This window comes from Suricata suricatta, chromosome 5 (assembly GCF_006229205.1).
Source record: "Suricata suricatta isolate VVHF042 chromosome 5, meerkat_22Aug2017_6uvM2_HiC, whole genome shotgun sequence".
Classification (NCBI taxonomy): Eukaryota; Metazoa; Chordata; class Mammalia; order Carnivora; family Herpestidae; genus Suricata; species Suricata suricatta.
The window spans coordinates 2,539,391-2,551,364 of record NC_043704.1 but is presented as its reverse complement, the minus strand read 5'-3'; the positions used below and the strand labels follow the sequence as shown (position 1 = coordinate 2,551,364).

General features: G+C 61.2%; 1 protein-coding gene and 1 long non-coding RNA gene across 3 annotated transcripts in view; one reads left to right on the top strand and one right to left on the bottom strand.

Moving 5' to 3' along the window:
- Positions 1 to 889, bottom strand: part of AGPAT3 (1-acylglycerol-3-phosphate O-acyltransferase 3) — a 20,529-nt gene extending 19,640 nt beyond the window's left edge. Inside the window, exon 1 of the mRNA XM_029940609.1 lies at positions 663 to 889. Within this exon, the coding sequence (XP_029796469.1) occupies positions 663 to 840 (178 nt within the window). The 5' untranslated portion in view covers positions 841 to 889. The remainder of the gene's footprint in view (positions 1 to 662) is intronic.
- A 6,542-nt stretch (positions 890 to 7,431) lies between these two features.
- On the top strand, positions 7,432 to 8,769 carry LOC115291405. Of its 2 annotated transcripts, none has more exons than XR_003908428.1 (3): positions 7,432 to 7,653; positions 8,086 to 8,313; positions 8,501 to 8,769. It is a non-coding gene; the product is annotated as an uncharacterized LOC115291405 (long non-coding RNA). The 2 variants fall into 2 exon arrangements; XR_003908429.1 differs by having other exon boundaries at positions 8,478 to 8,769.
- Positions 8,770 to 11,974: the final 3,205 nt, after the last annotated feature.

The following is an 11,974-nucleotide window of genomic DNA, read 5'->3' as shown; positions in this document are numbered from 1 at the left end:
GTGCCCCGTGCCTGCCCCCCACCCCCCCTGAGGGTGTTCACCTCAGTCAGCGTCAGCCTCACCATCAAGCCCTGTGACAGGCGGAGGCTGACTTTATGTGGACAAATGCACACGTGTCCGCACACATATGTTTCATCAAAATGCAGGCAGGGGTCCTTCTCCTTCACAGAGAGATGCTCAAGTACGTGCCAAAGGACAGGCCACCTGAGGGTGGCCTCGCGGTGCTCTGGTGACGGGCGACCCCTGCCGGGTGCCGGCAGGGACAGGGCCGGGGTGCTGAGCTGAGTTACATTTGTTCTCAAATTCCCAAAACCCTACGCTAAACCCCAGGAGCCTGCCATCTCTGTGGGTCCACATGGGCACACGCTGTGACGTCACCCGCTTCGACTAAGCGAAGAGCCTGGGTGAGCACCTGGCCGCGCGTGTCCGGCCAGACGCCAGGCCTGCGCCCTCCCGAGCGCCCCCACTGCCGGGTCTGGGGATCGCGAGCCAGGCCACCGTCTCCTGGTCACGTCACTGAAAGCGCTGGTCACTCCCAGGGGGCCTGCCCGTTAGGGAGCGGGGACTGGCTTTTTTGGGGCTCATCTGACAGACAGGAGCCCCCCCATCAACCCCCCCCCCCCCCCCCCCCCCGCCTCCACCCCCCGCCAGGCGGCACTCACGGCTCCACAGGGAGTAGGCGAGGCGGCAGTTGAGCCGGCGGTACAGCTGTTTGCTCACGGGCCACAGGATCAGCGTGCACAGCTGGATGAAGTTGATGATGAGCCCGCTGACCACGAACACGAACCCGATGAGGAGGTGCACCACGAACTGGGTCTTCAGGTAGGCCAGCCCGCCCATGGTCGCCGCTCAGTAGCGCGTGCAGGGCCCGTCAGCGAGAACAGCCGTCCTGGGAAGGGCAGGGGGCGGCGGTCAGGAGGGTGCAGGGACCCAGGGCCGCAGGCCTGGGAGAAACCCAGAGGGGGCGGCGGTCAGGAGGGTGCGGGGACCCAGGGCCGCAGGCCTGGGAGAAACCCAGAGGGGGCGGCGGTCAGGAGGGTGCGGGGACCCAGGGCCGCAGGCCTGGGAGAAACCCATGGTGCCGACGGCAGAGCCCCCAACCTGGGGCCCAAACCCCCGGCAGCCCACCCGCACCGCACCCTGAGACCCCTCCTGGGAGTCACACACAGGAGCCCAAATGAACGGACACACGGGTCACTCCTATGTCACGCACACTCATAGCGGGTGCACACACATGCACACGCACCACAGTGCACACCACACATGCATCGTATATACTATACACACACAAGCACACCACATGCACACACGTCCCATACACACTTCCACACCAGCCCCCCCCACCCCATGCATACGAGAAAGGAAGAAAAGACTAGAACTACTGTCCCCAAGTATCACCAGTGAGTCCCTCTTGGAAAAGGCATTACGGATCGTTTCTTAGACTTTTTAACCATCATTTAAAAGATCAAACTGCACATGAAATGTCCATAAAAACAGACCCACGATACCTACAAACAGCGCGGTGCTTTTTGAACTAAAAGCCTTTGTTTTGGCTCTAACACAAAAGCAGTGACTCACCCAGGAACCTGACCACTTTTTGTCCCCTTTTCACACGCATTCTTACTTTCAATGGTGCAGCCAGAAGCTCGCATTTCTTGGTTGAACTTGTCCCGTGAGCTGCCTGTGACCACCCCCCTCCTCCCCCCCCTCGTGTGTAGGGAACCCAGCAGGAAGCCGTGACCCGGACTCAGGGCTGCGCACCTGCAGACCCGCCCCCTGGGGAAGGAGCCCGCCGCTCTCTTCGGAGGCGGGCCCAGGAGCTGGCCCTGAGACAGACACCAAGCCCCCGACTTCCAGGGCGGGCGCTGCTCTGCTTTACAGGCTGAGCGCGCCTGGGGGCACACGGGAGCCGCCCCCCCCCCAGAGAATAAACCAACTGGGTCACAAACAAAGTGCTGTGGCTCCAAGGCTGAGTCACAAAAGCACGCCTTTGCCCGCAGCTCCTGGTCCCTGCGCGGCAGGCTCTGGGGGCGGCGCCGGCCACCATGCCAGGAGGTTCTAGACCCACTGGGACCGACAACAGATGCGGAGTGTGTGCTGAGCACAGTTAACACGGTGTACGCAGACCAACACTGTCAGGACGTTCAAGGTCTCGTTCTAACTGAAGTCATTAGAAGGGACCAAGACAGCAGAGAAGTATGGTATTTCTGTGTTTCCAGCCTTAGCTGGTCATTTGAGGCCACAGAGCAACCTAGCAAGTCGTGCATTGAAAATGGGGAGCTCCTGGCCGCTGGCAGCTCTGTCCCCCGTGGTCACCTGGGGCCTCGGCCACTGGCAGGCCCCAGGTCACTCCACGTCTCTCTAGCAGCAGAAACAGAAAACCTGCAAGTCTAGGGCAAGGGACCCCCCCCTCCGCAGGTGGGGAGCAGGCGCACAGTCCAAGCACTTCTGGCAGGAAGACGAGTCCGGGCAATGCAGCCCAGTGGGCACACCTCCATGCAGGTGTGCACGGAAGACCAGACCCCCATGTGTCTGCAATGAAAACGGCCACCTGTCGGCGGAGCCCACACCAGGACACGGCACGACACCCCAAAAAGCGACAGCAGACCTAACAAATCGGAAACACTGTCCTCCCTGCACCGGGCCCTTGGCAAGGCAGCTGTCGGGGCGTGGGGTCTGCTCCCTGGCGCTGGAGCCCCGCTGGCTTCGGACTCTGCACACGGAAAACACGTGGCCCTTCCGCCCCAGCCTCGGCTCCCAGACCCTCGCAGCCTCCCCTGTGCCCCGTGCCACCAGGTGGGGGTCCTGGGGCAGCCTGCAGGGGGTGGGCCCCCAGCCCCAGGCAGGTGCCAGCCCACAGCAGCCACACACATGCTCCTGCGTGCTGGGCCCTGCCCTGACTGTGACCCACAGAGGCCGCTGGGGCCACGAGTGTGGCCCTGTGAGGGGGTTTGTTCAATGGTGACACGTGATTGACACACAAAGCATTGTTTCTAAGTTATAAATGCACTTGAATCCTAATTAAAACGTCAATGGGCCCCTCAGTTTCACCAAGAGCTAGACAGGCAGACACTGCAGCTCATGTGGAGAAGCCGAGAAAAGTGAGCACAAGAGCCAGAACGGCCCGCAGGGCGTCACAACCACGAGGCCGAGGGGGGGCCCCGGCGCGCGGACCGACAAGCAGGCCAGTGGACCGGACCGGGGCTGATGGCCCGTGGGGCCCTGGGCACCCGAGCAGGTGCCGCCCCGCACCCACCGGCAGGACGCACCTCGCGCCTACCCGCTTAGCAAACGCCACGCCTCACACACGGTGCACTTCCCGCCGTTTGTACTGAGGCACGTGTGTGTTTCTATTGTGTTCAATACCATTAGAGTAAACAGAATACAAAATTAATGTGAACACACATAGCTACTCAACCAACGGGTGAAAGAGATAACTAAACAACATACCGGAACCTCTCGCCGGGCCCGCGGGCCCCATGCAGCCGCGTGGGCTCCCTCCCGCCACACCACTCCCGGTGAGGGCGCCCCAGCCCGGAGCTGAGCCATAAAGGAACCCGCCTGCTCTTGGAGTGACTGGTGTGGGGACGGCCGTGGGCCCAGAGCCAGGCAGTGGGGCACGGGGGAGACGCCCACAGGCATCTGCTCCAGGACAAGAGACACATCCCTCTGGTCTTCTGCCCGAGTGAGGAAAGGCGGCTCAAGGTCAACTCATATGGGGCCCAAAGACCCAGAGCGTGGAAGAGGCCGGTCCTCCGAGGCCCGGGACCACGCGGGACAGGGGCGAGTTCCGGGCGTGTGATACCGGTAATACCCAGGCGTGCCACCAAAGCCTACTGGATGCGTGACTGTGTTTCCTGCACGTAGCCCGGTGACAAGCGTCACCCTGTCCCCAGGAGTGTCCAGGCCAGAACCCTGAGGTCCAGAGCGGCAGAACCTGACAGACCTTCCCCGGTACCCGACGCTTCGGTACACTCCACAATGTGGTCACTGCACGTTTCACAGAATGCCGACCCCGGGACCAAGGGAAGTAAGCTTGGACCCCACGACCCTTGGACTTTTCCGTGGACCCTGCCCTCCCCCCACACAGCTCTGTCTGGAAGGAAGGACACTGTCAGTAAGGACCCACCCACTCCAGGGCTCCACCCACTCACCACCTCCCCCCACCCCTGCCTGCTCCTGTGTAATTGGCTCCTGTAGTTAAGCCTCCTCCTTCTGACTACCATTTCCTCTCTATCGGGACCAGAGGCACAAAGAATGAAGCCAGGAGATACGGCATTCTTGACATAGACCCGGTTTCAGAAAATGGAACTTGCGCTGATCCTCTGAGAAAAGATTCCTTGAGGGTGTCGTCCAGCGAAACCAGAAGGAATCTAACGAGAGAAAGACACAGGGTTTACATCACGAGCTCACCCCGACGCACGGGGAAGGCAGGGCCGCCCTGCAGGTGTCCTGGGCAGCAGGTGCTCCACACCAGACCGGGTAAGCGGCCAAGAACAGAGAATTCGTTCAACACAGAATACAATTCAGCAGCTAGAGGATTTTGGTACCGAAGGAGCAAGAGGTGAGAGGTGACTTTTCTCAAAAATAAAAAACAAAGCAATTAATATTGTCAAGTAACAAAAAACGCTCTGCCAGGAAAGTGGTCCAGACAGAGGTCCCGCTGACAGGGGCGCGGGTTTCCACGGCGGGTGTGACGAGGCGCTTCCTCCTCCGAGCAGCAAAGACTCATTTGCGGGGCGCTAGCTCCTCCTCCACGGCACCTGCAGGAACTGGTCCACTCAAAGCTGTACCGTGAGTGCTGTCTCGGACTGTCAACACTTGAGGTCGACCGACACAGGAAGTGCAGGGAACTCAGTTACGGTCACGGCGCAGGACACAGGCGTCGGGAACCTAGGCGTTCCCCGTGATGCAGCTCAGGAGCCTTGTGTTCAAGTTGACTCAACAAAAAGTCAAGGTCTAAGTATAGTGACATAGTAAGGGAAGAGCAAAAATAACCAAAAGTAATCATACACCCGGCGACCTCGGGGGTGGTGAGGAGTGACGGCGGGTGTGTGCCTCACGCTCGCGGAGGAGAACTCTAGAGCTGTGCCTGGCACGTGGCTCACACTCGGTCAATATCTGCGAGAGAGGGAGCGGACTCACAGTCACGGAGCGGAGCACAGCAAATAGTTGGGAATCAGCGGCAGGAGGGCTCTGGAGCCACAACCCCGAGGGGCGGCAGCGGGGGTGGAGGCGGTGGGAACTCACCCTCCTTTACACCGGGCATGTTATTATCTCGCAGAAATATGAAAACAGAAATACTTCCAGGTCTGGGTTGATGTTGATTGTGAAAGACCTTTAAAGATAAAAACAGTCCTTTCGTAACTTGGTCAAGTGACAATGACCTGAAGAAGCCCCAGGTCATCTGGGAACACGTCAGGTCCCGGGAGGGCCCCCACGCCCACCAGGGGTTTCTCCGCTGAGGAAGGGGGCAGGTGCACCGGGCCCCGGGCTCAGCAAACAGTTCTTGTCCCCTGTCTGTGGCCTCAGCGCTTGACGGGATCATTCTGAATTTCGGTTTCTGACTTGAAAATGAGGGTCAGAGAACGTTGCTACCAGAACCATGGGGTGGCTCCAAGCATTAATAAATAAGGACAGACAGGGGAGTATCCTGAAAGATCGTCAAGTCACAGGCCCTCTCCCGACCTCATAAACACACTGAGGTCTAAACAATCCCTTGAGGGGTGCCTGCGGGGGCTCAGTCGGTTGAGCGTCTGACTTCGGCTCAGGTCATGATCTCATGGTCCGTGGGTTCAAGCCCTGCATTGGGCTCTGTGCTGACAGCTCAGAGCCTGGAGCTGCTTCCGATTCTGCGTCTCCCTCTCTCTCTGCTCCTCCTCTGCTCATGCTCTGTCTCTCAAAAATAAAATAAATATTAAAACAAAACTTACAAAGGCTCTTAGTAACTGTATTCGTGAGCTTCCGTAATTTACACCTGCTTTCCTTTAGGCAGTCCACATCAGTGAGATTTCAATTTTTTAAATTTATTCTTTTTTTAAGTTTATTTATTTATCTTGAGAGACACAAAGACAGTGTAAGTGGGGAAGGGCAGAGACAGAGGAAGGGAGAGAGAGAATCCCATGCAGGCTCCACACGGTCAGTGCAGAGCCCGACATGGGACTTGAACCCACAAACTGTGAGATCATGACCTGAGCCAAAACCAAGAGTCAGATGCTTAACTGACTGAGGCATGCAAGCCCCCCCAACTATTTTTTAAGGTTTATTTATTTATTTTGGGGGGGAGAGGGAAAAGGAGAGGGAAAGAGAGGGAGATGGGGGAGGAGAGAGACCATGAGAGAGCAAGAGAGAGAAAATCCCAAGCAGGTTCCAAGCTGTCAGCACAGAGCCCAATGCGGGGCTTGATCTCATGAACCGTGAGACCAGGACCTGAACTGAGATCAAGAGTCAGACGCTCAACTGACTGAGTCACCCAGGCGCCCCGAGATTTTACTTCTTCACACACACACACACACACACACACACACACTCACACACTCACACACACACTCACACCTTGAAGGGCGTGGTGGAAATCTCACGAGCAGACATGGTTGTAAGTCACTAATTTTTACAACCAGCTACTCGAGGGAGCGTTGGCGCCAGGGCGTCATTCCACACGAGCCCGGAGAGATGACTGTCCTTGAGCTCTGGTAACGGGACACTCGCCCGCAGAGCAGCCTGGGGAGGGCTGCCAGGGCCACCGCCAACGCCAACCACGCGCCTGTGGTGACGGGACCTGTGGGGGCGGGGCCTGTGGGGGCGGGGCAGAGCGCTGGAGGGAGGGCGGCAGGGCCCCAGGAAACGCCTCTGCACCTCGAAGACCGCCTTCTTCCCGGCAGGTAGTTCTTGGCGGCAGAAAGATTTACTCTTTAAAATGAGGAAAATGCCTACACCAATGTATCGAATGGCATTTAGGCCAATGAGGTGTCAAATATTTGGGATACCAAAGGAGCGCACCCAGCTCCTCCTAATTTCTCCTCCGAGGGCAGGAGGGCGGCCAGGGCCGGCCGCCTGGTTCGTGCCTGGTGACGGGGGCGCCGGCGAGCTCCGGCCCTGACGTCATTCAACAATTTAAAGCAGCACAAACAAGTCCAGGGTGCATTTCATGGTGAGCGTGACGTCTGAAAGCAGGGGTGTCCCGGCAACGCTGAGCAGCGGCCGAAGAGAGGTGCAAGGGTGTGCCTGGGGGTGGGACCCGCCGTTCCCTGCGTCTCACGGGCTGTGGGGGGGGGGGTCTTACACCCAGATGTGACACGGGGCTGTCTCAGAAAAGCGTAGCCATGCCCAGGGCTGCTGTGTCCCCATGTCCCTCCGCTGACACGCCTGCAGGGGGGTGGGGGCGCTCCCCGGGGGCCAGGGGCTCCGCAGTGTCCTCTGAGACCCTGCCACTCGGCAAAACCTCCACAGGAAGCGGCGCTCCGCACGGGGCCGGGGCCACTGCCTGCAACCAGCCTCTTGCTAGTGATGGGTCCTCTCCCCTCCACCCCCGGGCACGCGGAGAAGCCCTTGCTGGCAGAGGGCAGCGGACGAGGTCTCTCTCCTGGATGCTGTGACGTCTGGAAGGGACAGCTGTAGCCACTGAGGCCGTTCGGGCCACACGGCCGAGCAACGGTAAGAAGTGGGTCTCTGATGGCAGTGTGGAGCGGAGAGCACACCCCTGCGGCTCAGAGCACCCCCCAGCCACGAGCCTTCCCCGGGACGCGCTCACGATGCGCAGAGCCGGAGGCACCTCGGCCGGAACACAGCTCTCCTCTTCAGCAACTTTGGGGGGGGGGTCCCCGTCAGTCCTGGCCACAGCACCCACAGAAGCCTGAGCTGGCTGAGCACACGCCAGGCGGGAGCAGGACACTGGGCCGGGTGGCAATCAAGCCCAGCACAAACTGGGGAGGAGACTGGTCTGAGACCCAGGGGAAGAAAACCTCCACGTTTTCTCCCCGTGCTGAGCGTGGGGGACAAGGATGGGGACATGGGGGTGAGGGCACTGTGGGGGCTGCTGGGCTCGGTCAGCTGCCAAAGCATCCTTCCACCTGGGTCCCTGTCCAGGTGTGGACCGAGTGACTGGAGCAAGCGACAGGACCTAGGGGACCCGCGAGCCGGCGCCCGCACCAGCGCACCGCAGCTGGCCAGCCTTCCGGGCCCCGAAGCTGCCTCTGCTCGCCCGGCCTCCGTGCACCACGGATCTCCGGGACGGGGCGGGGGCACCTTCGCCACCACCACACACCTAGGCCAGAGGACCCCTCCCCTGAGAGTATCCGGAAGTTTGTCACAAAAGTAAGCGATCACTTGACCGATGGGGGCTCCGGGGGGCGGGGTCTGGGGAACGAGTTCCCTCACCAAGACGGGAACTACTTTAATAAGGACAAAAGTCCTTCCTTCCCTCACCTGGGCTGAGTCTTCCCCTGATTCACCCACGTGTATCTCCCTGTCCTTCCAAGGGATTCTTTGTAAATTCTATCAGGCGTTTTTACATAAGATCTACAATGCAGATGGCTCCAGGGCAACCGTTCATTCTACACAGTGAGGGGTACAGAGTCTGGGAGAAGGCAGCTCCGGCTGCCAGCAGTGGAACGGGCCGCGTGTCCTGGACGGCGCCAGCTGAGCGCACGCGGCCCTGTCCGACGGCCGCACCGTGTCCTCTGAAACAGAAGCGCTAATCGGATCAACAGAAGAGAAGGCTTCCAGCCAACAGAATCCCCAGCCAGCCCGTGTGCTGGAGAAAACAAGACCAATGTGGCAAGAGCCGAGCTCTCTGCACCGGAAATTACGCCGTTTTCTGGCTCCAAAAAACCACGTTGGCTGCAGACCCCGGGTTTTGGGCCTCGCGCGGCCACCTGGGTGACATCTAGCATCTGGCCGGCCCCACCCAGACGGCGCCCATCCCCCGGTCCCCAGATACGGACGGTCACGTGCAGACAGGGCACACACGCCTCCTTGTACCGTCCAGCCTGGCGTGGGGACGGGCTGGCCCTGCGCCTCGGGAACCCCAGGCCGGTGCGGCCCGCAACGCCTCTCTGACGCCCCGCCTCCCAGCGAGAAGCAGCGTGTGCGCGTCGCGATGGCCAGAAAGGGCTGCAGGGACTCACCACAAAGCAGCTGGCCCGGCGTGCCTGGCTGTGACAGGGCAGCTCCCCTGTGACGGTCACTGCCACCCTCCACCTCACTGACGGACCACCCCTGAGCCCCTGCACCCACAGCGGGGAGGCGTTCAGAGAGGGACGGAGCACCAGGAAGCTGACAGGTGCCAGCTCCCCCGATGGCGCCAGGCGTCTGGCCCGGAACCTTCTCCAGGAATGGTTCAGAGAAGCATCCAAAGGAGGCCGAGCCCCGGACACTGACAGGCTCCCCTGCCGATCAGGAGGTCCCCTTCCCATGTAGGAGGTCTGTGGCACACGGAGACCAGTGGGGCCCCTGCCTGGGGACTGCCCGGAGCCCATTAGGCCACACTCACCAGTAGAAGTAATAGGCCAGGGCCACAGTGACCAGGGCGGTGCACACGCCTGAGAAGAGGCAGGCCAAGTAGCTGGACAGCATCTTCGGACCCCTCGCCCGCAGTGCCGTCAGAGTCCGTGAGCAGAGGAGGGGACCAGCGGCCTGAGCGGTGTCAGCCCCCGGCTGGCGGATGAGGACGAGGATTGCGTCCGGACCCACGGTGCCCGTGTCCGATGGGCCGGGGCCGCCACCTGCTCAGCCCAAAGGGGAGCACGCGCTCCGGGCACCTCCCACCCGGCCGCACCCTGCAGCCTCACAGAGCCACCCGGACGAACACAGGGCTCCCTGAACGGCAGCCTCACCCCTCCCGCTGCAGGGGCCTGTGGGGGCCACTAATCCAGTAAGCAGCTTTGCCGGGAGCCTCTGTGAGCAGGTGGCTCACGCCGGGGGCTGGGCCGGGATGCAGGTCGTTGGCCCAGGCACACGCACTGCCTCCCCCTCCTTTCTGAAGCCACAAAGGCACGACCCCAGAACAGCAGGGCCTGGGGTGGGCCGTGGGCTCAGCCAGTGACGGGGAGCCCACGCTTGGCCACCGGGCCACCAGGTGACAGACAGACACACCCTGTATTCGGGGCTGGGTCTTGGCCCACAGCTGCACCCCCCCCCATGGCAGACGAGGGCTCCCGGGAAAAGCCGCACCTCTTACTCTCAGGGAGACGGCGCTGGGGGAATGAGGGAAGGTGGGGGGGTGCCTCTCCCCTGTCTCCCTGAGGCTTCAGATCTGTGACGGGGCGCAGATCAGGTGACCCAGGAACAGAACTGTCACCCACCAAACCTGCTCCCAGTGAAGAAGCGTCACCTGAGGAAGCGGGAGGGGGAGCTTTGATCAGGAGGGCGCCCTGAGGGCTCTTCTGGCCCGAGGGCCTCCCTCAAGGCTGTGGCTTGGTCATCACTGGGCGCCCTCCAGGCACCCTACACAGGATACCGGCCCAGTGCTCCCACCCTGCGCCCTGGGCACCACATCGAGCCTCAGCACAGAACTTCCATGGGGCCCTGAGGCAGCTGGTTCTGGGGCCTCCAGACAGGTGACTGCAAAGCTCCGCCCAGAGGCATCTGTCACCTGGCTTCTGGCCTGACGGTCACTGACCCTGCACTCTGTCCACTGGGAGGGGCGGAAGATTGCCCTGAGCATCGTCTTGCTGGCTAAGGCTTCCCGAGTCCTTAATCCCAGGAGCTGCTGGCCTCGGAGGCCTGGCTCTAAAATAGCCTCCTAGGGGATGCCGGGGATGCCAAGGAGCCACGCCTCAGCGACAGCACCGCCCCCGCCAGGCGCCCGGCCCGCCGCCTCTCTCATCCATCAGAGGAAAGCCCTCCTCTCCCAGAGCGCCGTCCAGGTTGTGCGTCCGCAGAGCCGCCCTGTGGGGGACCTCGGTGTGTGACGTGTGAGGACACGGGGCGCCCCACACGGGGTGGCAGGTGGGCCTGACTTGTCCTGCGAGGCGGCACCTGAAACTGCTCTTTGCCCCGAGGCCACGTGCCATCTACAGACCCCTGCGAGGACCCCATGGGCTCTGCCAGGGGAAGGGCTTCCGGGAGCCGGTGCCCAGGACTGCTGCGCTCCAGACTGTCCTCCGGACCACGGCCTCGATGACTGTCTTAGGTACAAAGGGGACACAGACCCTTCCCAGCTGCCTCTGCAGTGCCCCCGACACACCTCCCCAGTTCCAGCCCCTGAGACAAGGAACCGCGCCTTCCGGGCCTGGGAGCTGCCCCCCCACCCCTTCCCCGCATCTGCTCCCCACCCCCACCCCCGCCACCACCCTCCCTCAAGGCTCTTGTGCCCCACACTTCCTTGTTAGGTTAAGGAGAACAAAGCTAATTTGAACGTATTGCACAAGAAAATGTCACGGAAATATAGTCTGTAGATTATCCCCTGGACCTGAAGATTAGTGAGTTACACCAGACCAGTGAAAGAGGAGACAGAAGAGAGTGAGGACAGAACTTGGCGGCTGTCTCCGAGCAGCCAGTGAAAGTATCTTTGAAAACAATGTAGCACTTCCGAGGACTAAAGAGTTTCTCCTGTGGGGTCTGCACGGGCCTTCTCTCGTACCACGTGACCTATCCCTGCTGCTCCACTAGTGATGACCACGCCCGTCACACAGGGCATGTGACAAGTATGTTGTCACACGGTCCCACAAGCAGGTTCTCTGTCACCCCCGCTGACCCCGGGGCCAGCAGGTGCCCGGCGAGGAGGGGCAGGGCAGCCGGATGGGCCTCTGAGCAGCGTGAAGGGAGCCCCTGGTGACAGCTGTCCGGGACCTGCTGGGCGCCGGGAAATGAGCTCACCAACCACAGCCCAGACAGAAAGGAGATTCGAGAGCTGACCGCCAGAAAGTTTGCAAAGCGCCACCATGGGAGGGGGGGGCGGGTGAGCTGGGGGTGCACCGAGGGCGGGGCCTCCTCCAGCCTCCAGGACGGACACATGTCCCCCCCCCACGTCTGC